This window comes from Stenella coeruleoalba, assembly GCF_951394435.1.
Source record: "Stenella coeruleoalba genome assembly, chromosome: X".
NCBI lineage: Eukaryota > Metazoa > Chordata > Mammalia > Artiodactyla > Delphinidae > Stenella > Stenella coeruleoalba.
This window is the reverse complement of record NC_137152.1, coordinates 19,403,838-19,428,143: the sequence shown is the minus strand read 5'-3', so window position 1 is coordinate 19,428,143 and position 24,306 is coordinate 19,403,838. Positions and strand designations below refer to the sequence as shown.

General features: G+C 40.4%; 1 protein-coding gene across 1 annotated transcript in view; it reads right to left on the bottom strand.

Annotated features, from left to right (window-relative positions):
- The window catches only part of LOC307180217 (melanoma-associated antigen E1-like), a 133,771-nt gene that overhangs the window by 10,730 nt on the left and 98,735 nt on the right, over nucleotides 1-24,306 (bottom strand). Inside the window, exons 2-3 of the mRNA XM_079910327.1 lie at nucleotides 21,721-21,791; nucleotides 19,711-20,815 (exon numbers count right to left, since the gene is read on the bottom strand). Coding sequence (XP_079766453.1) covers nucleotides 19,711-20,780 — 1,070 coding nt within the window. The 5' untranslated portion in view covers nucleotides 20,781-20,815; nucleotides 21,721-21,791. The remainder of the gene's footprint in view (nucleotides 1-19,710; nucleotides 20,816-21,720; nucleotides 21,792-24,306) is intronic.

The window sequence follows — 24,306 nt, the reverse complement described above, 5'->3', positions numbered from 1 at the left end:
AGGAAGAAGTAGAAATATTAAATCATTATGTTGTACACCTGAAACTAATAAAATGTTATATGTCAATTATACCTCAATAAAAATAAAATAAGAAATTTTTTTTCCCCCAGGGCAAAAAAGAAACGAAACTCCCCCCACTCCCCTGTTTTTTAGAGCATGTGCTTTAAAAAACTTGTAAATTCTTTCTCTGCCTCATTGAGATCTATGTAAATCTTTTAAAAGCTAAATAAGCCTCTCGCCAGTTTTACAACCCAGGAATGTTTTTTTCAAGTAACTGGGAGCCACCTCTTTGAAATATAAATATCAAGGAAGTTAGCACCCCATCTCCTAGACTCCATAAGAGTTTAACTTTGACCTGCCTCCAAGTTGTAAAAAAAACTGCCTCCTTTCACAAAGGTATAAGTTTATTTTTCCTTTGGATAAAGGCAATTATCTAACAAAGAGGGCAGCCCCAATTACCAGATAAATTTAGGATGAAGTATGTGTAATACATGGAGCTGTCAGGTCCTCTTACTTGAGGAACAGTTATCCTTATCTTGAGAACATGGGTGTAATGGGTTGTATTTGTTTGGTGGTATAAAAGGGTGAGCTGTCTTTCTGTCTTCACAACCTTTGTAGCAGATTGCCTGTGATGAGTGTCACATTCTGGTTTAATTCTTATTAAATAATAAAACTGTTTTCTTTCTTCCCTATATTTTGCAGAAAGGCATTTGTTAGTTGGCAGGAGAGTTTGTTTCTAATAAATGACCCCAAGAAATCTGGCAATGAGGACAAGACTTCTGTAAGTTCCTGAATCAAGTGAATCAGCAGAAGTTCTGTAGATACACAACAGTCAGGTAAGAGATTTAAATGATAAAGTCTTCCTTCTAGCTCTGTGCCCTTTTGGATTATTTGTCAGAAAAACCAACCTCGTCAAATTCAAGATTTTACTATAAAATATGCATGGTAATATGGGCTCTAAAATCCCATCAGGATCACCATCAGCTTTGATGATGGAAAAATATGGGAAGCCACTTCTTTCTCTTTACTAGGTACTAGCTCTGTCACATTAGAGATGGTATACCTGTAAGAATCTAGTCTTGCAGTGGCCTGAGGATGCTTCCTTTAATTTGGATAAAGCAACATATTTTCAGAGGTTCTCAGAAGGGCCTCATCTCAACCAAATGAATTATTAGTATTTATGGGATTAATATCATTCCTACAGGAAAATTAAATATAAGTTGGATAGCCAGGAGGAAAACCTGAGAAAAATGGAGGAAATTAGAGAATTATAGGCACTGTCTCTGTCACAGAACCCTCCTCCTTTCCCTGATGTCCCAACTCTCTCTGCTCCCCTGCTTCTCTCTCTTTTTTTTCTTTTTTTTGTGTGTGTGTGGTACGCAGGCCTCTCACTGTTGTGGCCTCTCCCGTTGTGGAGCACAGGCTCCGGATGCGCAGGCTCAGCAGCCGTGGCTCACGGGCCCAGCCGCTCCGCGGCATGTGGGATCCTCCCAGACCGGGGCACGAACCCGTGGCCCCTGCATTGGCAGGCGGACTCTCAACCACTGCGCCACCAGGGAAGCCCTCTCTTTTTTTGTTTTTATTATTTGGCTGCGTCAGGTCTTCGTTGCAGCATGCAGGATCTTTCGTTGCAGTTCATGAGATCTTCGTTGTGGTGCGTGGGCTTCTCTAGTTGCAGCCTGCGGGCTTTTCTCTAGTTGTGGCGCACAGGCTCCAGAGCACTTGGACTCAGTAGTTGCAGCGCATGGGATCTTAGTGGCATGTGGGATCTTAGTTCTCCAATCAGGGGTTTAACCTGTGTCCCCTGCACTGGCAGGTGGATTCTTAACCACCGGACCACCAGGGAAGTCCCTCCCCTGCTTCTCTTTATCTTTCCCTAACTCAAATCAGTTTCTGGAGAGGAGGAGGCAGTGATCTTTTGGATGTGTGGCTCCCTTCATTAGTGATTTCCTTGCACAGAGGGACTAAGGCATAAGTTTGTTAACTGCTAATGAATTACCTGCTCTGTTTGAGGACACAGGTTTGTGTACCTCATGCCCTAGCCTGAGTCCACTTCATGTTTTCATGCCCAGGTTCACCTACAAGATTCCCATATCATCCCCACACCAGGTAGGTAGGCAGGAAAGCAGAAATGATAAAGCAACATGATCATGGAATAATTGAGAATGTGGATAAAAGATTCTGTCCCCATATGAAGGCAACAGGATGGAGAGTAATTCCACTAGGCACTTGAAACAAAGCAAACAAAAAAAGATGTTAAGCTGATAAAGGTCAACATGAGAAGATTAGCCAAAAGACCATATAATTTACATTTTTCTTGTTTCAGTATGAGAACAACAAGCTCTTCCTACTCGGATCACCAGCAATGCCGATGACAGCATTGAGGAGCTGCCCAGGCCTCCAAGGTAATTCGCTTGCCTTTCCAACGAGCTGATGTGACTCATTTAAAGGCTTTTTTTCACTGTATCCTAGAAATACTTTGCAGTGTGTTTTCAGTTCACAGCCCCACAAGTGGGGATGTGCACTGGTTGCTGTGTGGAATTTTACAACTAGCTGGCTTGGCGAGTTTGGTGGAACGAGCATGTCAGAGTCCAGAAAACTACCGCATCAAGGTGTATGGTGGCCAAAGGAAGCCACTGCCCCCCCTGCCACAAGTGTGGAAGAACCAAGGGCATTAAAGACCTGCAAGAAGGGTTGCTAATAGCCATGCTTGAAGCCTTTCTGCTAAAGGTGAGCTGAGAGAAGTTTCAGAGGTGTAACCAGAAAACCAGTGAGTCCCCCCAACTGATTTCAGTTGGCTATTTGCTAAGGCGGTCTCAGAATTTATTGGCTCAGGGCCAAAGGCAGATCAAAATCACTCTCTGGCCCTAAGCACACTTGTCTGGGCTCTCTTGATGACTATCCACATTCAAGTTAGGCAGAAGGAGGTAGGATGACAAGGACAGATTGTTACTCAGATCTTAGCAGCAGCTATGTTGTTTTCTGACAATCGAAAGAAAGACAAAGAAGGAAAGAAAAAATTAAAAATTGTTGTGTTAGCTGCTTAGTTAAAACTATTTAGTAGAGGAATAACCCCTACTCTGGACAACTTGTGAAGGGAGTAAAGAAGGGAGACTGTATGTCATTCTTACAAGAAGCCGGGACATTGGAAAAGGAACTGTAAAGAGAAACTCCAAATGCAGAGGTTGCAGGAAGCAGGGAATCAGGAAAGCCCAGGAAGACTAGGGAATAACTGGCAAAATGGCTAAAAATGGACAGATATTGGAATCTTGGGGGTGGGAATTGGTGATACTGGTGCTACTTATTCTGAAATTTCCTCGGGGATTTTTCACTTTTTATTTGTTGATAGATCAATACAGATTTCTGGTATTTTGGGTCAGCCTTCTTCTTGTCCCTTTTCATCCATGGTTCCCATACAGATAGGGCCTATGACTAAGGAAAATCCTTTCTGACTTTCTCTTTTTTTGTTGGTTTTTCTTCTTCTTTTTTTCTTCTTTTTCTTTTCTTTTTTCTTAGTTTCTCTTGATCCTCCTGTAAACCCACTGGAGAGAGACATGCCTTGGAAATGAAAGGTTACCACATTCTATACACTGGACAGAATGTCTGTGGAGTACCCTAGGGGGAGAAAAGCACCTGACTGGGTTCATTGTGCCTTCTGAATGAAATGGGGAACGGCAGAAAGTGGCAGTGTCATACCATGCTGGAAAAGCACCCCAAGCTAAAACAAATCTATGCATCACTTTGGGCCCTAGGGAATAATGATACTGGTTTAATTTGAGATATAGAACCAATAAAAATAGCTCACCAAAGGGATGTCATGGCTACGCATAAAACAATATCCTTTGTTGAGAGCTCACTGGTAAGGAATAAAACTGGTTATAAAAGAATTAGAGAAAAAGGGAGATAATAAAAAATGAAAACAGTACTTGCCCTGTAATACTCCCATACTTACAGTAAAGAAGGAAGGTATATTTTATGAAGATCTTTGACCACTACATCATTTTGTACAAGATCTTAGCGAAGTAAGTAAATCTGTTGTTCCAATAACCCCTATAGTCCCTAAGCCTCCGACTGTTCTCACTTGTGACTTCAGTACCAATATCTGTAGTGTTTTTTTCTCTGTAGTTGATCTGCATCCTGATTTTTTTTTCTCCCTCTCTGTTCCTCTAGCACACAAATCTATATTCTTGTTTGTGTCTGCTTACAAAAGAGTACAGTATTTATGGCAAAGGATTCCTCAGAGCTCTGGGGACTCTCCTACTGTTTTCTCTAGTCATTTACAGGAAAATGTAGAGAAATTTGTGCCACTAGTAGAGGGACAATCATGCAATATGTAGATGATTTGCTGGTAGATTCAGAAACTAGAGAGCAGTACAAAGCTGAAACTTTGTTACAATTCCTCTCTTCACAGGGCCATAAGGCCGCCCTAGGCAAAGTGCAGTATTACCAAACTGAGGGAGAATACAACATCTGTTGTCAGCTGAAAGTGGCAAAGTGTTAAAATCGAGGAGCCAGCCAATTTTGCAATTGTAGACAGTGGATTCTAGGTTTTTACAGGGCAGTCATAACTTCTGGCACAGCAGTTGCACGTTGTTCTCTAGATCCTCAGGTTTTTGTCCCTAGAGTCTGAAGAGGCTTTTGAATAATTGAAATTGGCTACAGCCTCTCTCTCCCCACAGCTTTGGAGTCTAAATTTTGAAAAACCTGGCATGATTTATTTGACATTTCTGTTTAAAATGCAGATTTGATAATGTTTACTGCTGGGTCATGTACTTGAGATAAAAGTGGCTGACTTGGGCTTCCCTGGTGGCGCAGCGGTTGAGAGTCCGCCTGCCGATGCAGGGGACACGGGTTCGTGCCCCGGTCCGGGAGGATCCCACATGCCGTGGAGCGGCTCGGCCCGTGAGCCATGGCCGCTGAGCCTGTGCGTCCGGAGCCTGTGCTCCGCAACGGGAGAGGCCACAACAGTGAGAGGCCCGCGTACCGCAAAAAAAAAAAAAAAAGTGGCTGACTTAAGGCTTCCTGTGGGGTGGTGAAATGAAATCTTGGAAGCCCATGTTTTGTCCAGAGTTAGGTCTGCACAAGCAGACGAGATAACAGTTCCTAGAGCTACAATTCTTGGTCCTAGACTTAAAATGGATACATATGCTACTAATCAATATTTGGTTCTGCCATGCCACAGGGTAAATTTGGAAAAATAGGGGATTTTTTACTTCGATAAGAACTAAATTTTCTCATGGAAAAGTTATAGCTGATTTGTTAAAGGCTTTACAACTGCCCGCTCAGGTATCAGTAATTCATGGTAGAACTCACACAGGGCAGAAGGATGAAGTTTCTAAAGGTAATAATTTTGCTGATAGAGCTGTAAAATTTGCTCTTCAAACATGGCAGACTCATTCATTTTTGCTTTTGTTGCTTGTGCTTTGCTGTCATATCCAGGAAATCACTGCGTAGATCAATGTCAAGGAGCCCTGTTTTCTTCCAGGAGTTTTACAGTTTCAGGTTTTAAATTTAAGTTTTTACTCCCTTTTGAGTTCATTTTTGTGAGTGGTATAAAATAGGGGTCCACCCTCATTCCTCTGCATGTAGTTATCCAGTTTTCCCAACACTTTTTTTTGCAGAGACATTCCTTTCCCCCATTGGGTATTCTTGGCACCCTTGTCAAATGTTAGTTAATCATATATGTGGGGGTTTATTTCAGGGCTCTTGATTCTGTTCCATTGGTCTATGTGTCTATTCTTATGCCAATACCATACTGTTTTGATGACTATAGCTTTGTATTATAGTTAGAAATTCAGAAGTGTAATGCCTCTGGCTTTGTTCTTCTTTCTTAAGATTGCTTTGGCTATTCTTGTTCTTTTCTAATAAAATAGAACTACCATATCATACAGCAATCCCACTTCTGGATATATATCTAAAGGAAATGAAAACAGGATATTGAAAAGATGTCTGCACTCCTGTGTTTATTGCAGCATTATTCACAATAGCCAAGATATAGAAACAACCTAAGTGTCCATCACGGATGAATAGATAAAGAAGATGTAGTACATATATACAATGGAATATTATTCAGCCATGAGAATGAAGGAAATTCTATCATTTGCAACAACTTGGATGGACGTTGGGGACACTATGTTAAGTAAAATAAGTCAGAGAAAGGCAAATACTGTATTATATCACTTATATGTGGAATCTAAAAAGGATAAACTCAGATTCATACTTCCCATGTGAAGCCAGCACCACAGAAGGACTAGGAGTGTAATTCCCTAGAGGATTTGAAACTTAAGTTTTCTAGAGTAACTGAAGTTGATACTTAATTCAGCTGAAAGGAGGCATTCTAGCAAACTTACTATTCTCACAGACCACCTTGCTGTCCTGTTCACAGTAGTGGCTATCAAATACTTTAAGAATCATGTTTTACTAGGGAAAAAAACAGGTTTCTTGTTAAAATATGGAAATATACTGCTTGGACTGTTTCATGCTGGAACAACAACAATCCCACAAAGCTCTCAGAGACACTCACTCCAAGATATTGTATAATCACTTGTTCAAAATTACAGAACTATTCATATTTAAGGCAACAATTAGGTATTGGGACTGTGACTATCCCAAAAGAGACAGAAAGATGGTATAAAAAAGCAAAGCATCTAACTAATAGACAAAGAAATCTGTTATTTACAGATAGAGACTTCAGAGGACAGGTCTAGTGTCACTCCATTAACCTTGGGATGCAGGTCCTCTCCAGTCCCAATATATAGAGATAAACAAGGTCATTATTTGTGGAGGTTTAATTGACTGCTATAATAATAGAATTACTGATTTGGACCGATGCCAAAAAAGAGCTTGGGTTTGTCCTCAAGCCTTAAAACAATTAGAGTCATGTACATTAAACACTGCAAGTTCAAACTCTACCCTTCAATAGGTGCCTTGTAATAAGATATTGATACTAGATAATGGCCAACTGTCTTTGTGTTTCACATCTGGGAAAAATTATTTGGTGAGATGGAGCACTTATTGAAAGAACTTTAAGTCATTATGTAAATGTTATGTTACTTATGTAATTAAGGGAAACTCAGGAGAAATTTATTGGCCCATGTAAGAAAAACTCCTAGTTAAAATTTTAGATGATCAGACTCTAGAGTTATGCTCTCCCTTAGGCTTGGATTGGGTACTATAATATTTTATAAGGGACTACTAAATAATACTCAAATAGTTACTCATTTGGAAGTTTGAGCAATAAAGCATCACAACAGTTTGTAAAATTAATGTACGATGAAGAACTTTTGCACATTGCTAATCAAGAATTTGCTTTAACCATTCACCATTGGTCTGATATATTTAAAGGTTTTCTCCCCAAGGCAAATAATGTACTGAATTTTTCAACCCATCCTACTTTATTTCTGTACTTGCATTGCTTTGTAATTTACCACAGACTTGTTGGTTATTTAGATGGCTGTAATTTGCCCAGAGAAAGGTAGAAATGGCAGTGGAAATAAATTTTAAAACAGTAGTGTGAACTATTTTGCAGCAACAAAGGGAGGGTACTGTAAAGATAAATACAAATTAAAAATTTTAATTCTTTTGGTGTCCAAAAAAAGGAATGTGACTTCCTTTATTTTTAGAGCATTTACTTTAGAAAACTTGTAAATATAAAACCTTTCTCTTTTAAATATTCTTGCCAATTTTATAACCCAGGAATGTTTTCCTTTGGATAAAGTCTAACACAGAGGGCCACCCCAGTTACCATGTGCATTTAGGAAGAATTGTGTCTGACAAATGGTGATACCAAGTCCTCTTACTTGAGGACTAGCTATCTTTTATCTTGAGAACATGGATGTAACGGGTTGTATCTGCTTGGCTGTATAAAAAGGTGAGATTTCTTGTTAACTTTGCTATCTCTTTAGTTGCTTGCCTGTGATGCACATCATATCACAGTTTAATGCTTATTTAATGATAAAATTATTTTCTTTCCTGTATAACATTCAATTTTACCTGAGCCCTGTGATTCTGGAAAACAGTGTAGGTTACGAGATTCCCCTCCACTTTGTGTTCCAGGAAATAGCTTACCTCAAAGAACCATTCTTCCTCATATAATTTAAATAAGACTCATGGATTTTCCTTTGTTTACCTATGACAAGGCCAGATACAGATCCTCAAAAATACCACTTTTTGTCTCATAAATGATCAGTTGAAACAGAATGCTTGTTAGCCAAACTTTGGTTAAGCTTCTTTTCTTCCTCCAGGCCCCTGAATTTTGGCCTCCTCTCACCAGAGCTAGCATACAACCCCTCTCGAGAATCAGCTGTCCTCAGGGTAAAACATTCTCTGATTTAGTATCCAATCACACTACCCCTTCATCCCCTTTCCCCACACCCAGTTCTTTCTAGCATTGTTTACTCCTGTCTACAAAAGAGAATCCCTTTTTGCCCAATGCTTGAGATCCTTGCAGATCTTATGGTCACAGCTTTTCTCTATTGCAATAGGTGCCCTCGCCCTGTTTCAGAAGTCCCTTTCTACCCTTGTAATAATCCTTTTTCAAGAAAGATCTCTCCTTAATAGTCTAGATTTGTTTTATATTTTACACATAGCTTGTAGAGAGGCATTTTTGAGTCAGCAGGATGGTTTGTTTCTAATTATTTCCAAAACACATATAATATAATGTCATCATAGGGGTGATATCTCATCACCTTTGTCATAATATATTGGTTAGAAGCAAGTCACAGGCCCTACCCACAATGAATACACAAAGGCATGACCACCAGGAGGTGGGGATCACGGGGGCCCCCTGAGGTTCTGTCTGCCACAGTTTACCCTCCAGGCCTCAATATTTCAAGTCCCCACCTTACACAGAATTCATTCACCCTCACCCAAGATCCCCAGAAGTCTTGCCTCATTACAAAATCAACTTAAAATCCAAGTCTCATCATCTAAATCAGGTCCAACTGCAGATGATGAGGCTCTTGGGGGGAAGTTTATTAAGCAAACCAGCTGGGCACAATAAATCTCTATTTCTGGACATATAAGATAAAGAGACAAGTCATCTGTCCTGACAAATCCAATGTACAATGGAGAGATAGCAGTAGGGTAACATCTATAGACATTCCTGTTTAGAAACAAGAAAATGGGAAGTATAAGAGTCACTGGACAGTATCAGTTCTGAAATACCAATGGACAAATGTTTCAGTTCCTTGATTAGATTTCAAAGCCTGGGAAAAATTCCTCTGGTTATCACCTCCATCTTGTGAGTCATCCTTCCTTTTTTATGGAAGATAGCATGTGTTTGTAGTTGAGAATGTAAAAGAGTTACTTTGCAGGCTGTGATCAAATGCACTGGGACTAGTACTTGAAACACCTACCGTGCCTCCCCCAGTGGAAAGTTTCTTTCTAATTTATCCAGGATTAAAGAGTAACTGCTAAGAGCCATTTTACATTTTAGGCTTTAGTCTCTCAACTTTGAGACATACTATCTGAGGGTCTCCCATATCCTTACCTCACCCACCATATAGCTAAGCTTAAAACTTCCTTTCCACTGAAAAACTGCAGTTTCCCAAATGTCCAAATGGATTTGCCTCAGGGCTTTTACACCTAACAGCTCTCACCTGGGCTCCCACCCCTTCACTCCTTTTTAATTGGGCTAACATGATATAACTTCTAACTGCTCCTAGACACAAAATCCTTAACATCCTCAAGAATATCAAGGTGTTTTCCAAAGAGCACATGTTCAGTTAATGTTTAGAGAATAAATGAGTCAATGAACGTGCTAATTTAAGTTTTAATTTCTCCTACATTCTTGGATTAGTTAAGTAAATTCATGTATGCATCTTTTAATTTTAGAAAATGATGGACTGAATGTATTAGGAAAGCCATCAGTCAACCATCTTCACATTACCTATTTCTTAAACCCAACAGTTTTACTACTGAGTTCTTTCATATTTCCAAAGAAACACCTACTCAATGCCATGATATCCTGTTCTATATCATAAAATAAGATGGAAGATTTACCAATTTGTTTTCCAAATTACATAGCTCCCACTCTTAAACCTGATACATAGCAATAACTATATAACCAAAGATTTGATTAATAAACTTATATTCTGAAGCTATTTAAATCTTCTATTAAAAGACACATTTAGAAATTAATTAGAAAGAATGAACGAAATTAAGAAAGAGTGAAAAAATTATTTAAAAAAAGAAGGAAAGAAGGAAGGGAAATCTCCAAATTACCACATAAAACAGAAAGACAAAATGATATGCTGTGTTTCCTCCAGCCCAGTACCAGTTCTCCACTAGTTGGAACATTGTCTGCTCTCTTCAACCACAAGTTAAAGAAAGCAGTTCAGACTCATTGTGGGTAGGAGAAGAAACTGGACATGACCCTAGAACATGTGCTGTCCATGGCAGTAGTGCTAACCCTTGTTACAACTTGCTCAGGCTCTCTCTTCCTCATTTCTAAAAGCTTCCTCATATTGGTGTGGGAAGGAACTGTGTATTGTATAAGTGACCTTGCCCAAACCTGCAGGACGTTCATCTTGCTGGTTTCAGCATGGGCTCTTGGACCTCACAGGAATTCATAGCATGGAGGATCTCTATTGGCTACCTGTTGGCACTTCAGTTACTTTTCCTGCACAAATCTTTAGTGATAAGCTTCCTGGGCTCTCACAGATGAAGTGTTTCCTCCCAGTCTACATCCCCATTATATTCAAGAATTCCTAGATCTCCTTCTTAGTACGGCAGTTGCCTTTCATGAAGATGTGCCAAGGAGAGTCATCAGGAGACTGGTCTTGGGCAATCCCTGCCACCATTCAAACTCCCATCATTAGTGACGTGAAGTTTTCTGACAAGGCCATAGAAGTGCTTGGTAGATTCCATTTCCACCAAGTTAAGGCAGAAGACCAGCTCCATGTGTTCAGAGGCTTTCCAGAAGATCACAAGGAAGTGGTCCCTGACCTTTGTTGACCTTTTTCAGCATGTTTGCCTTTGTAATGGGCAGTCATTTTACAACTGATCAAAAGGAACTGCACCAACAAAGTCACCTTCTTGGTTAGAAAGTCTCTGCATGGGTGCTCACACAGAAACAGCTACCAATTGTGTGTGTGTGTGTGAGTATGAGTGTATATGTGTGTACATGTATATATGCATAAATATACGCAATCTCAAAAGTTTCTTGAAAAATACTAGCCTATGTGTGATTTACTGTGATATTCGTTATTCTATTTCTAGCCCATACACTGTGTTCTGTTAAAAATAATAATAAAGGCCAATGCTCACCTCTGAAGAGGTTGCAGATGTGCAGCCATAAAAGGAGAAATTGACAGAAACACAGTAATAGTGGGGAACTTTAACACCCCACTTATGTCAATGGACAGATCATCCAGACAGAAAATCAATAAGGAAACACAGGCCTTAAATGACACATTAGGCCAGATGGACTTAATTGATATTTATAGAACATTCCATCCAAAAGTAGCAGAATACATATTCTTCTAAAGTGCACATGGAACATTCTCCAGGATAGATCACTTGCTGGGCCATAAAGCAAGCCTCAGTAAATTTAAGAAAATTGAAATCATATGAAGCATCTTTTCTGACCAGAATGCTATGAGATTAGAAATCAACTACAAGAAAAAAAAACTGTAAAAATCACAAACATGTGGAGGCTAAATAATACGTTACTAAACAGTCAATGGATCACTGAAGAAATCAAAGAGGAAATTAAAAAAATACCTAGAGACAAGTGAAAATGAAAACATGACAATCAAAAACCTATGGGGGGCTTCCCTGGTGGCACAGTGGTTGAGAGTCCGCCTGCCGATGCAGGGGACACGGGTTCGTGCCCCAGTCCGGGAAGATCCCACATACCACGGAGCGGCTGGGCCCATGAGCCATGGCTGCTGAGCCTGCGTGTCCAGAGCCTGTGCTCCGCAACGGGAGAGGCCACAACAGTGAGAGGACCGCATAACGCGAAAAAAAGAAAAAAAAAGAAAAACCTATGGGATGCAGCAGAAGCCATTCTAAGAGGGAAGTTTATAGCAATACAGTCTTACCTCAGGGAACAAGAAAAATCTCAAACAAACAACCTGACCTTACACCTAAAGCAACTAGAGAAAGAAAAACAAACAAAACCCAAAATTAGTAGAAGGAAAGAATCATAAAGATCAGAGCAGAAATAAATGATATAGAGATGAAGAAAACAATAGAAAAGACTAATGAAACTAAAAGCTGGTTCTTTGAAAAGACAAACAAAATTGATAAACCTTTAGCCAGACTCATCAAGAAAAAAAAGGGAGAGGGATGAAATCAATAAAATTAGAAGTGAAAAAGGAGAAGTTATAATGGACACCACAGAAATACAAAGGATTGTAAGAGACTACTACAAGCACTATATGCCAATAAAATGGACAACCTAGAAGAAATGGACAAATTCTTAGAAAGGTACAATCTCCCAAGACTGAACCAGGAAGGAATAGAAAATATGAACAGACCAATTACAAGTACTGAAATTTAACTGTGATTTAAAAATTTCCAACAAACAATAGTCCAGGACCAGATGGCTTCACAGGTGAATTCTATCAAATATTTAGGGAAGAGTTAACACCTATCCTTCTGAAACTATTCCAAAAAATTGCAGAGGAAGGAACACTCCCAAACTCATTCTATGAGGCCACTGTCACCCAGATACGAAAACTAGACAAAGATACCACAAAAAAATAGAACAGTCATATGGATACATGGGAATACTGTAACATAATTACAATTAGCTTTTTAATTTTTCTAGTTTTTGATAGGTGAAAAATAACACATTTTTTCATGTTTAATGTGTTCCTGTGTTTATTATTCATTTGTGTTTATGTTTCCTGTTTATTGTTCATGATGTTTGCCAATATTTAGTGTGGTCAGATTTGAATGAAATTTTTATGTATAAAAAATTAAAATTTGTTTTGAACATGTAAAATAAATAAATCACAATGTCACCGTTGTTAAATCAAGAAATAGGTATAACTATTTTACACAGTTATTGAGAAGAAATAGAACTGAAAAGAATTTTTTAAAAAAAACAAAACTCAGGAACCATGAGCTGGGGATGTCATCTAGATTATCTTTTCCAGACATGTCCAGCCCTTTATCTGCAGAATGTCCAGCCCTTTATCTGCAGAATCATTGAGGTAATTAGCCTCAGGACATCTCCCCTCAATTTCTCCCTCTCTGCAGTTTTAGGTCCCCTTCCACTACTCACTGGTTTTCCTGGCCTGTCTCAAGTGTCATCACTTCCCAAGCCTGCCCACTCATACTGCCCCAAACTCAGTGGAGGAGGCACTGTACACAGGGTAAAAATATCAGATTCCAGCGGCCATCAACACAGCTCCCAGCCAGGAACACTGGCAGGGATGCAGTGAACCACTGGAATAGCCAAGAGATGTAGCTCTCCCAGCATCTAGTATCACTGGGTGACACAGAAAAGCTACCTATACTCTGCCTGATGGTAGGCACAGAGGATTCTAAGGTAGGTGAGGTGTTTGGCATGCCTCTAGTCCTTTCATCCAGTAGATCTGCCCACCCAGACCTCTCAACTTCTAGCTGCTGGTGGTAATTGAGAGTTTTCCCAAGCTTATTATCAGAAGTTATCTTGGACCCTCTACCCAGATTCTCCACCTTCTCTCCTTATAGTCCTTTCTCTACCTTATGCTGAACTCTAAATCCAGAATGCTGACTGCCAGCCCACCATGGGCTCTCTAGATGAGGTTTTTCATGTGGTCTCTCTCATGAACTCTGGCAATTGCTCTGATCTCAGATCTTCACTAGCTAAGGGTGTCCTGCCTGGTTCTCTTGCCCAACAACCGATCATACTCATCAAGTCCTTGCTTTTCAAAGTAAAGGAGGGATGTCTTGATATTTCAGAATGTAAAGTATGCCTAGAAGAATCCTGGTACTCAAGACATTAATGCAGAAATCCAGCTCCATATGGGTAAAAGTTTAATTTTATACTCAACCTATTTGAAAATAAGGAAATAAAATAACAAGACAGTATCTTTCATCTGAAAGTTTGGCCAAAATTTAAAAGACTGATGAAATAAAGTGCCTGTGAGAATGTAAGGCATTCACACACGTGAATCTGAAAGACTGTAAATTGGTATGGCATCTTTGGAACAGAAGTTCAGCAATATTTGTAAAAAATTTCAGTCTTAACACTCTGCCCACTTTAATCAAGTTTGCACTTTTCTATTTCTTTCCTGTGAGAAAGCATGCACATTTGTCTAAGATTTCATGTTCAAAGATGTTGATTTCAGTCCTATTACTCATAGCAACAAATGGGGAACAATTTTTATGTCCATTAGGAGGAGAATAATTAATTATCACGCAAACATAATAAGTAGGGTAATCCTTATGTGTCTTTTTCTTGGAGGGCAGTTTGGAATATGATGATTGGCGTTCTTATGATACATGATTAACATCTGTGTGTAATCAAGACTTGCAACACCCTGATTGCTCCTATCTTATTCTTCCTGAAGATCTTTCCTTCGAATGGCCAAAAGGTACGAAAAGATGCTCAACATCACTAATTATCAAGAAAATGAAAATCAAAACCACAGTGAGATATCATTTCACACCAGTTAGGAAGGTTATAATTTTAAAAAAGCATAATTAAGTGTTGGCTAGCATGTGAAGAAATCAAACCCTTGTACGCTGTTGGTGGGAATGTAAAATGGTATAGCCACTATAGAAAATAGTATGGAAGTTTCTCAAAAAATTAAAAGTAGAACTACCATATAATCCAGCAATCTCATTTCTGGGTATGTATTCAAAAGAATGGAAATCAGGATCTCTAAGAGATGTCTGCATTCTCATGTTACTTGCAGCACTACTCACAACAGCCAAGATATGGAAACAACCCAAACGTCCATCAAAGATAAGCGAAGAAAGAAAATGTGATTCATACACAAACACACACACGGACACACACACACAATGGAATATTATTCAGCCTTAAAAGAGGAAATCCTGCCATTTGCAACAATATGATGGACTTGAAGGACATTATGTTAAGTGAAATAAGCCAGTCACAGAAGGACAAATGGTTCTGCTTAAGTGAGGTACCTAAAATCATCAAACTCATAGAAGGAGAGAATGAACTGAGTTACCAGGGGCTGGGGTGAGGGGGAAATGAGGAGTTGTTCAATTGTTATAAAGGTTCAGATATGCAAGATGAATTAGTTCTCAAGATCTGCTGTACAGCATGGTGCCTATAGTTAACAATACTGAAAATTTTTAAAAGAGCATAGATCTCATGTTAAGTGTTTTCACCATGAAAGAAAAAACCAAAGGGACACGAGGAAACTTTTGGAGGTGATGGATATGTCTGTTACGTTGACTGTGGTGATGATTTCACGGGTGTATACATATGTCCAAACTCATCAAACTGTATGTATTAAATATGTGCAATTTTTTATATCAAATATATCTCAATAAACATGTTTTTTTTTTAAAGAAAAAGGATCTTAGTTGTTAAATGAGTGTGGTGGATCTATGTGTGCTGTCATGGAAATATTCTGCATTCATTTTTTTAAGTGACAGGGTCAAGAGGCAGAACAATATGTACATTGTTAATCATACATGTTAAGTTCAATATATTTTTATAGCACATCTACATATGAAAAAACCTCAGGTCAGCTTTAAAATGACACACATCAGTTTGTTAATTGTGGTTGCCTCTGAGGCGGGGGCTGGATTTTGAGGAAAGGGGGAGATTGTAATCTATCTGTAAGAATTTTTTGCAGCAAAAATATATGTACTATTACCTTTGTAATTACACTATTTAAATACATCTAACCACAAAAATAGTAGGTATGTGGGACTTCCCTGGTGGCACAGTGGTTAAGAATCTGCCTGCCAGTGCAGGGAACATGGGTTCGATCCCTGGTCCAGGAAGATCCCACATGCCGCGGAGCAACTAAGCTCGTGCGCCACAACTGCTGAGCCTGCGCTCTAGAGCCCGCAAGCCACAGCTACTGAGCCCACGCACCGCAACTACTGAAGCCTGCCCGCCTAGAGCCCATGCTCCGTAATAAGAGAAGCCACCGCGATGAGAAGCCCGCTCACCGCAACGAAGAGTAGTCCCCGCTCACCACAACTAGAGAAAGCCCACAGGCAGCAACGAAGACCCAATGCAACCAAAAAAAAAATAAAAAAAAAATAGTAGGTATGCATTAATCAGATAAAGTAACTGATGCAACAGATAAAACCTGCAGACCCACAATGGCTTAAAGCAACAGAAATTTATTTCTTATACACATAAAGTCCAATGTGGGTAGGCAGGGGTCTCCACTGTCAGATGACCCAGGGATCCAGTCTGCTCCCATTGGCAGTTCCACTTTTCAACAAGCGATCTCCATGTTTGCTGCTGAATGGAATAGAAAGCATGGAAGTGGCATACTGGCTTTCAAATTCCTTGGCCTGGAGGTGACAAACATTGTTCATATTTCAGTGTCTGCGTAGTCACATGAGCCTTCCTAAATACAAGCGGATTGGACTGAACATGTAGGACACATTTGTTCAAAGACAGGGTATCTGTCAGTAAACCCCTGACATTTTTCCCCTCCTAGAACGACTGTGAGTTCTGAGGAATTCAGCCTCAGTAGATGTTTGTTAGACAGTGAATTCCATGGTCTTTTCTCATCTTCAACTTATGAGGGAGGCTTTCGTAAACTCACTTATTGGTGTATGTGTTCAGTGGCCAGTCTCAAATAACACATTCCTTCAAAATCCTACTGACAATATCTGGGTCATTTACAAAACCCCCCATCTAACTTCAGTTATATCCCAAGAACCAGTATCTTCTGTAAGAAGTAAGATTGTGATCACCACCTCATTTGGAATATACTCTGAAACTTGTGGGCTGGGGATGGGGCTGTGGTAACCAGGTATCTAGACTTCACTGTCAGTGGTTCCACTGGGAGGGATGGGACCTTCACTGTACACGTGCAGAGAGTTGGAATGCTTTAATCAAGGGGAGGGCATATGACTCTGGACTGCCTGTATCACAGGAAACAGGGTGCAGCTCCAGAGGTCACAGTGAAGAGCTGGTCAGTGTATGAGGTTCCGATTTGGGCAGGAGGGCACACTGGGGAAGACCCAGAGGAAACATGCTGTAATTCAGGAACGTGCTGGTGCAGGACTGTGCCAGTATGTGAGCAGAGTCACCTGTCAAGGAACCCTGGGGCTAGTGACAGGGGGATCCTCAGCATATGAAACCCACAGACAATCCCCAAATTGTGCTTTATTCTCATATTCACCTTCCTTCATCAGGGTCGCTTTTTGTACTTTGACTAGAGTGTCTTGTTTTTTAATTGTATGTGATACATCTTGGAGTAGTGAGAATAATAGAGAATGAAAAGACAGAAGGTCTGCCTCAGTTTGGAGGAGTGGAAAAGTGTGGGCTCTAGAAAAATCTGGACCAGGGGTCTAGTCCCAGCTCTTTCACTTATCAGCCATGTGAACTCGAGAAAATTACAAGTTCTTCATCTGCAAAGTATGTCTAATAAGCCCTATCTTGTAGGACTGTTGGGATATATGTAATGGATATGAAGCACTTGACAGAGTAAGGTCTTTAATGAATGGCAGTTATCATATGATTTTTTTTTTTTTTTTTTTTTTTTTTTTACTGCAGATGATACCACCCTCCCCTCTGGGAAGATTTATGTTATATTAATCCAAGAGATATCACAGAATATGCAGTTTCCACCAAGTGATCGCATAAAGCTGCTTAGCAGGTAAAACAAAATAAATTCCCCCATTTGAGGATGTTACTTAATTTGTATGTGGGGTTGTCCACCCCAGTTGGATGCAACTCAGAGGTCGTAGAATTTGTGTCAAGGACCAACAATGTCCCCCGCCGGGTGCCTTTCCATCCAAATCACCTGTATTTTTATTCACTTCTTCACCACCTAATATGGAGCCCTCCCTTAGAGTTTGCAAACTTATACTCAAGATAACCTAATTAAAATGGCTTTTTTTTTCCTTTTTTTTTTTTTTTTTTGCGGTATGCAGGCCTCTCACTGTTGTGGCCTCTTCCGTTGCGGAGCACAGGCTCCGGACACGCAGGCTCAGCGGCCATGGCTCACGGGCCCAGCCGCTCTGCGGCATGTGGGATCTTCCCGGACTGGGGCACAAACCCGTGTCCCCTGCATCGGCAGGCGGACTCTTAACCCCTGCGCCACCAGGGAAGCCCTAAAATGCCTTTTTAATGCCTGAGATATGGTTCTCAGCATTCCACCTCAAGGGAGTATCACCTTTATTTCTCATAAATTCCTTGGAGATGCTGTGCATAAAACAACTAGATTGTGCTCTGTGTCCAGCTGCACTTGAAGAAGAGCACAGGACACCTTCCATTTCTGCCCAAGGAGGAGCGTTTCCTCTGGTTTATTGATGATACTAAAGTAACTCTTATGAACAGGTTTGCATTCCAGGGTTTTGTCCTCCTACTCTGAGAAACACCGTTTGTATACCTGGCCTCCGCTCACCAGTCCCACAGCCTCATCTAGTCTACCACCCAGCTTAAATTAACAGGATATCCCACTGAGAGACTTGTATTTTCCCCAACCCCCAAACTTCTGTTACCCAGGGAATTTGTACCTTATTGTTTTCACCCTCCCCCTCCCACGTCTCCCAACCCCATCCCTGTCCCATTACCTCCTTACTCCTTCTTACTTGTCCTTTAGGTCTTAGAGGGTATTTCACCATCTTCTCTATATAATTACTGCTCCTTGACTGTACAGTTCTAAAGGCAGGGTGTTTTGTATCCTAGTTTCACCATTTATAACACAATAATTTTCAAAGAGCAGATGCTCAATATTTGGAGAATGAATGAGCCAGTGAGTATGAGTTCTAGTTTATAAGTCTTTTATTTCTCCTACATTCTTTAATAAGCGAAGCAAATCCAGTTATGTATTTTTTATTTTTACAGAATAACAGACTAAAATGGATAAGGTAAACCAAGAACTACACAGTTTTTAAACTTTTTTTCTCCTGTATTTTTTTTAACATCTTTATTGGAAGTCTCCTGTATTTTTTGATCCCAGTAATTTTAGTGATAAAATTTTTCACATTTCCAAAGAAATGCCTATTACCATGCCATGTTTTATTGTTCTAGTTCAATAAATGCGAAAGGTTTCCCAATTTGTCTTACAAAATAATAAAACTCTTAATCTTAACTCTATTAAGTTAAATCTAATAAATATGTAACTGAGGTCACTAATAAATTTAGATTCTGAAATTATTATACCTTCTATTAAAGACACAACATTTAAAATATAACAAAAGGAAAGAAAGAGAGAAAGGAAGGGAGGGAGGGAAGGGGGAAAGAGAAGAATAGAGAAGAAAAAAGAAAAGAAAAGGAAGAGAAAAAATTAAACTCTAAGTTTACCATATAGAATAGGAACACAAAGAGGATATTACACTGTGTTCCCTATAGACCCACCCTGGCCATCCACAACTTAGAATGTTACTGCTCTTTTTCCACAAGGAAAACAATCTTCTCAGACTTCATCATTTGAACTATAACCTAAATAAAAAAGAAAAAAAGGTAAAATTCCAAGTTAGCAATACACAACAGGAACTCAGGGATATACCCTTCTCCAGTCCCACCCTGGCCCTCCACTATTAGAACACCGACACACCTTTTCAACCAAAAAGTGAAGAACCAGCCTTGAACTTCACTTAGCCTGGGAGAAGTTGCTGGCCATGGCCCTGGAGCGTGCACTGGCCGTGGCCCTGGAGCGTGCACTGGCCATGGCAGCAGCACGAGCCCTGGCTGCCATTCTTGCTTGGGCTCTCTCTTCCTCGTCTCTCAAAGCTTCTTCATACCAGAATGGGAAGGCACTGGGCACTGTATCATAAATCTTGGCTAAAAACTCCAGGACTTTCATCTTGCTGGTTTCAACGTGGGCTCGTGGACCCCATAGGAACTCATAGCGCGGAGGATCGCTGTTGGCCACCTGGCGGTACTCCAGGTACTTTAGCTGCACCAAATCTTCAGTGATGACCTTCTTGGGATCCCCATAGATGAAGTGCTTCCTTTCAGCATGTACACCCATCATATTCAGCACTTCCCAGATCTCCTCTTCAGTGGCACAGTTGCCATTGATGAAGATCACACCCAGCACGATCATCAGGAGCCCGGTCTTGGGCGGGTTCTCTTCTTCATTCATCGTTCCATTGGAGGTGAGGTCTAGTTTGCTGACAAGGGCATAGCAGTGCCTGGTAGGATCCACTTCCTTCAGATCAAGACCAAAGGCCAGCTCCATGTGCTCAGAGGCTCTCTTGAGGATCTCATTGAAACGATACTTGTACTTTTTGATAACAAACTTCAGCATATCTGACTTAGTAATTGGCTCTTTTTTTTGATACTTATGCAGCAGGTAATGCACCAACAAAGCCACCTTCATGTGTAGAGGATCTCTGCATAAGTCCTCAATGCCCTTGGAGGATTTTGAGCTTTCCTTCTTTTGGCTGTTGGTACCTTCATCTGAATTGGTGCATGAAACAGCTGCATTAGCCTTGGTGGTTCCCTGAGGTCCCTCAGGAGTGCTAGGTGTCCCAGCAGCAGGCATATTCTGAGGCCTGTCCTCAAAGGGAGGACAGACAGAGGAAGGGGACTCTCCTGCTGCTGCTGCTGCTGCTGCCGCCACCGCCCCAGTGGCCTGAGCATCCTCCAGACTCTGGGTCTCAGCATGGGCCTGGCGGCGTTTCTCACGGGCACGGAGCTTACTCTTCTGACCTCGAGGCATGATGACTGGTCAGGGACTGCAGGCAGCTGTTTAATCTGCGAAGGTTGATGAGAGGTCACCGAAGAAGACAGAGGAAGAGATGGTGTGTATAGCCTCAATGGGGAGATTCTTCTACCTTGTTTCCAAGAAAAGCTGCCTCTGCTTTTCCCCTTAAGGGTACTGTTTTAGGAACCCACGAGACAGGGGCTGGCAGGACTCTGTGGACCTCCTCTGTTCTGCATGAGCTTGTCACCTCAGTTCTAACCCAGGATACTAAACTTGACTCCTGACCAGTCCTTTGACTCCTCCCTCTGCCAACTTGAGGCTACCCCTTCAGACCAAGGATTCCCATCCCACAAATTCTGCAGGCGGAAGTGGAGGGGGGTTGGGCATAACAGCCACTCTTGAGCCCGTCGGGATCGACAGTGGGGTTGGGGCATGTCGGTCCAGGGCGGGGCTCTGTGTGGCCGCTTCAATTCTGGGAGGAGTGTGTCCCTTCAGTTCTAACGAAGATTACTCACCGCGACACCTCTCCAATTCTGGGACTCCTCCGTCTGCTGATACGAGGCCACACCTCTCAGACTGCAGCCTCAGTCTCTATAGCTGGTGTGACAGAAGTTAGGGAGAGTGCTTCCGGCCACGCCCACCTGGGCTTCCCAGCGTTATAGCAGAGGTGGGGTTGTGGGGGCCTCCCTCTCTCTTTTGGGAGGCGGAGGAATCACGCAGAACTCACACCGGGGTCTTACCTGACTCCTGACAGGGCCCGGGACTTCCTCTAATGAGATGAGTCAGCTGGCCTCAGACCAAGTTCTCATTTCCCTCAGAACCTCCAGTTAGAAGTAAGGGGGAACCTGAGCCTAGCAGCCGTGTCTGGGGTCTCCCAAGACTGACAGTAGGGGGGCTCTTTGTGGCTTCTTATTTTGGAGTGGGTTCTCCCCTCTGTCACCCTTCAGTGTCTTACCTTGATGCCTTGTAGGTGCTGGGCTACTTCTCTGCTGACACTGCACCAAACCTATCAGGTAAGGCATAAATCTGTAAATAATTTAAAGAGAATTGACATCGGTACAGTATTCTCCTCACCATGAATAAACATAATATGTTGCTGTATTTGAGACTTCTTTTATCTAAATCTATCAGTAATTTTTTTATATTTGCTTCCATAAAGATCATGTGCATTTTTGTTAGTTCTCTTTTTAGGTATATTTTGGATATCGCTGCTGTTTTGAATGGTGTATTTTCCATTACATATTCTAATTAGTTATTTGTTTTGTGTGATAAGAGTCCTTCTTTTGGTATAGTGATCTTCTACACCAGCTTTCTTAAGTTCCTTATACATTTGAATATTTGGCAGCCAATTTCTTTGGAGTTTTTAATTAGAGGATCGTATTACCTCTTTTCATTATTCATGATTTTTATTTTGGTATTGCTGTGTATGGCTGTATACTGGCTATGCAATCCAGTCCAGGTTTGAACAGCAAAGTTGGTACCATACCTCCGTGTCCTCTTCTGGACTTTATTGGGAATGTTTCTAACATTTCACACTTATATATGTTTGCTGTTGATTTAACAATATGGAAATTCCATTCTAATATAAGTTTTCTAAAAGTTATTACCATGAACAGGTGTTGAGTTTTTATCAATTTCTTTACTCCCACACATGTTCAAATGCTTTCTCTTCTCTGTCTGTTAACATAGTGAATTCCAATACTACTCTTTGTTAGCAAAACCATTCCAGAGGTGACACTGCAATTCTATTAGGAGATACATAATGTCTGTAGTTCCCTTTGTGGTGATGTTGTCAGTCATCGAGGATCATCACTGTCATCCATTAATCCATTACAATTGCTGAGTTGTAATTCTCCAATTCTGTCATTCCTTCTCAAGATTATTAGCTGAAATGTATCTATAGGTAGAACCTTCTGTTATCCTCCCTTTTGTTTTCTTGAGGTGAGCCTTACAAGGCCCTATTTTACTGCCTAGAAAGATAGATAGCTAGATAGATAAAGAAAGCTAAATCTCTCTTTGTCTAATCAATATCAGAACAGTCTTTAGCCCAAAATTGTTTCATATTTTTTATAATTTTAAATAACAAAAAAATCTTGCTTGAGAACAAAACCAGTTAATAACTGGTTGAATAATCATCTTTCATTAATTACTATTAATGAGCAGCATTGGAATAATCAATGTTCAGGCCCTAGAATTTATTACATGACATATTATTTGTACCTACAGATAGTTATAATTTTGGAAGATGTAGAAAATTGTCCTATGATTTATTCAAAGCCAGCTTTCTTTGAAGGGATATAGTTGCTCTGTTCTTTCTACATAGCTACCCAGTCGTTATGCTAGTTGAGTTTTACTTTTTTCTTTATAAATTCCAATGTGGATATGGCAAGTAGTGTAAGTGTTATTACTATCTTAGTTTATGCATATGTAGACATAAAAACAAATTGTGGCACTCTGTCCTCTGGGTTCACAAATTTATTCAATATAGGGCTGTCGTAATGGACTTCATTTAAGGACTCCATTAATGTGGTCAATGCAAAAATATCTGATTTGTTTGCATAAATATGCTAATATGTTACCTCAGTTTATTAAAATAATTTTTCCAACTTCTCATTTCACTTGTTAGTAAATTAAATGTTTAGATTTTTGAATGAATATTTACTTCTTGAGTAGGAAACATTGTTGGTTGTTTCTAAGTTAATAAGCCTGGAAATATAGAATGTTATAGAGCAATGACACTCAAACTGTGGGTAAGGAGTCTTAGGTTATAAACTAACTGTACAACTATTTTAGAGTTCTTTATCTGTTATAACCTCCTTCTCCCCCTGTGCTTCCGCCCATCCTGCTTCCCCATGAATGGTATAATAATGCCTTCTCAAGCAGAAGTCATTTAGAGTGATTCAGCCCCTAATAATAACTTGAGCCTTTCAATGGCTGAAGACTTTGTTCCCCTTTGCTTTCTGTTTCAGTTCGACTTGAACAAATTGTCCACACTTAAATCTGCTGTGTCCAGTACCATTTCAACCCTTTCAATGGCCCCACTGCCAATGAAGGACTGAATTTCTGAAGGCTTCCTCATCCCCATACCTCATTCTCTAAAACATCAGCTCCAGCCAGGATAATGATATTAAGGAGGAACAAGACATGTTAGTGATCAGGGCCATTTTAGAAGAAAGGATGCACTGTCTTCAATGAGCCCAATACCCGTGACACCATGCTTAGACTGACATAGCCAGGAGTCACTTTGTCAGCTTAAGAGAACTCTGCTTTTGAATACATAACTTCGCCCCTTGCCAGGCAACCAAAATAACTGAGTAGAGAGTTTATTTAAGAAATAGAAAATGTTAATATGGCCTAGTAAATGGAAGATAAGGAAGTGTCCAAGGGTACATGTTACTGAGTCAGGGCCAGGACTAAGGTGAGGTGAGTGATAAAATAAATAAATTTTCTTTATTTTAAATAATGAAATAAATAAATGCAAATAAATACAAAGTTTTAAATAAAGACAGGATCTGACCCTGCACTTGTATGATGCTGAGAG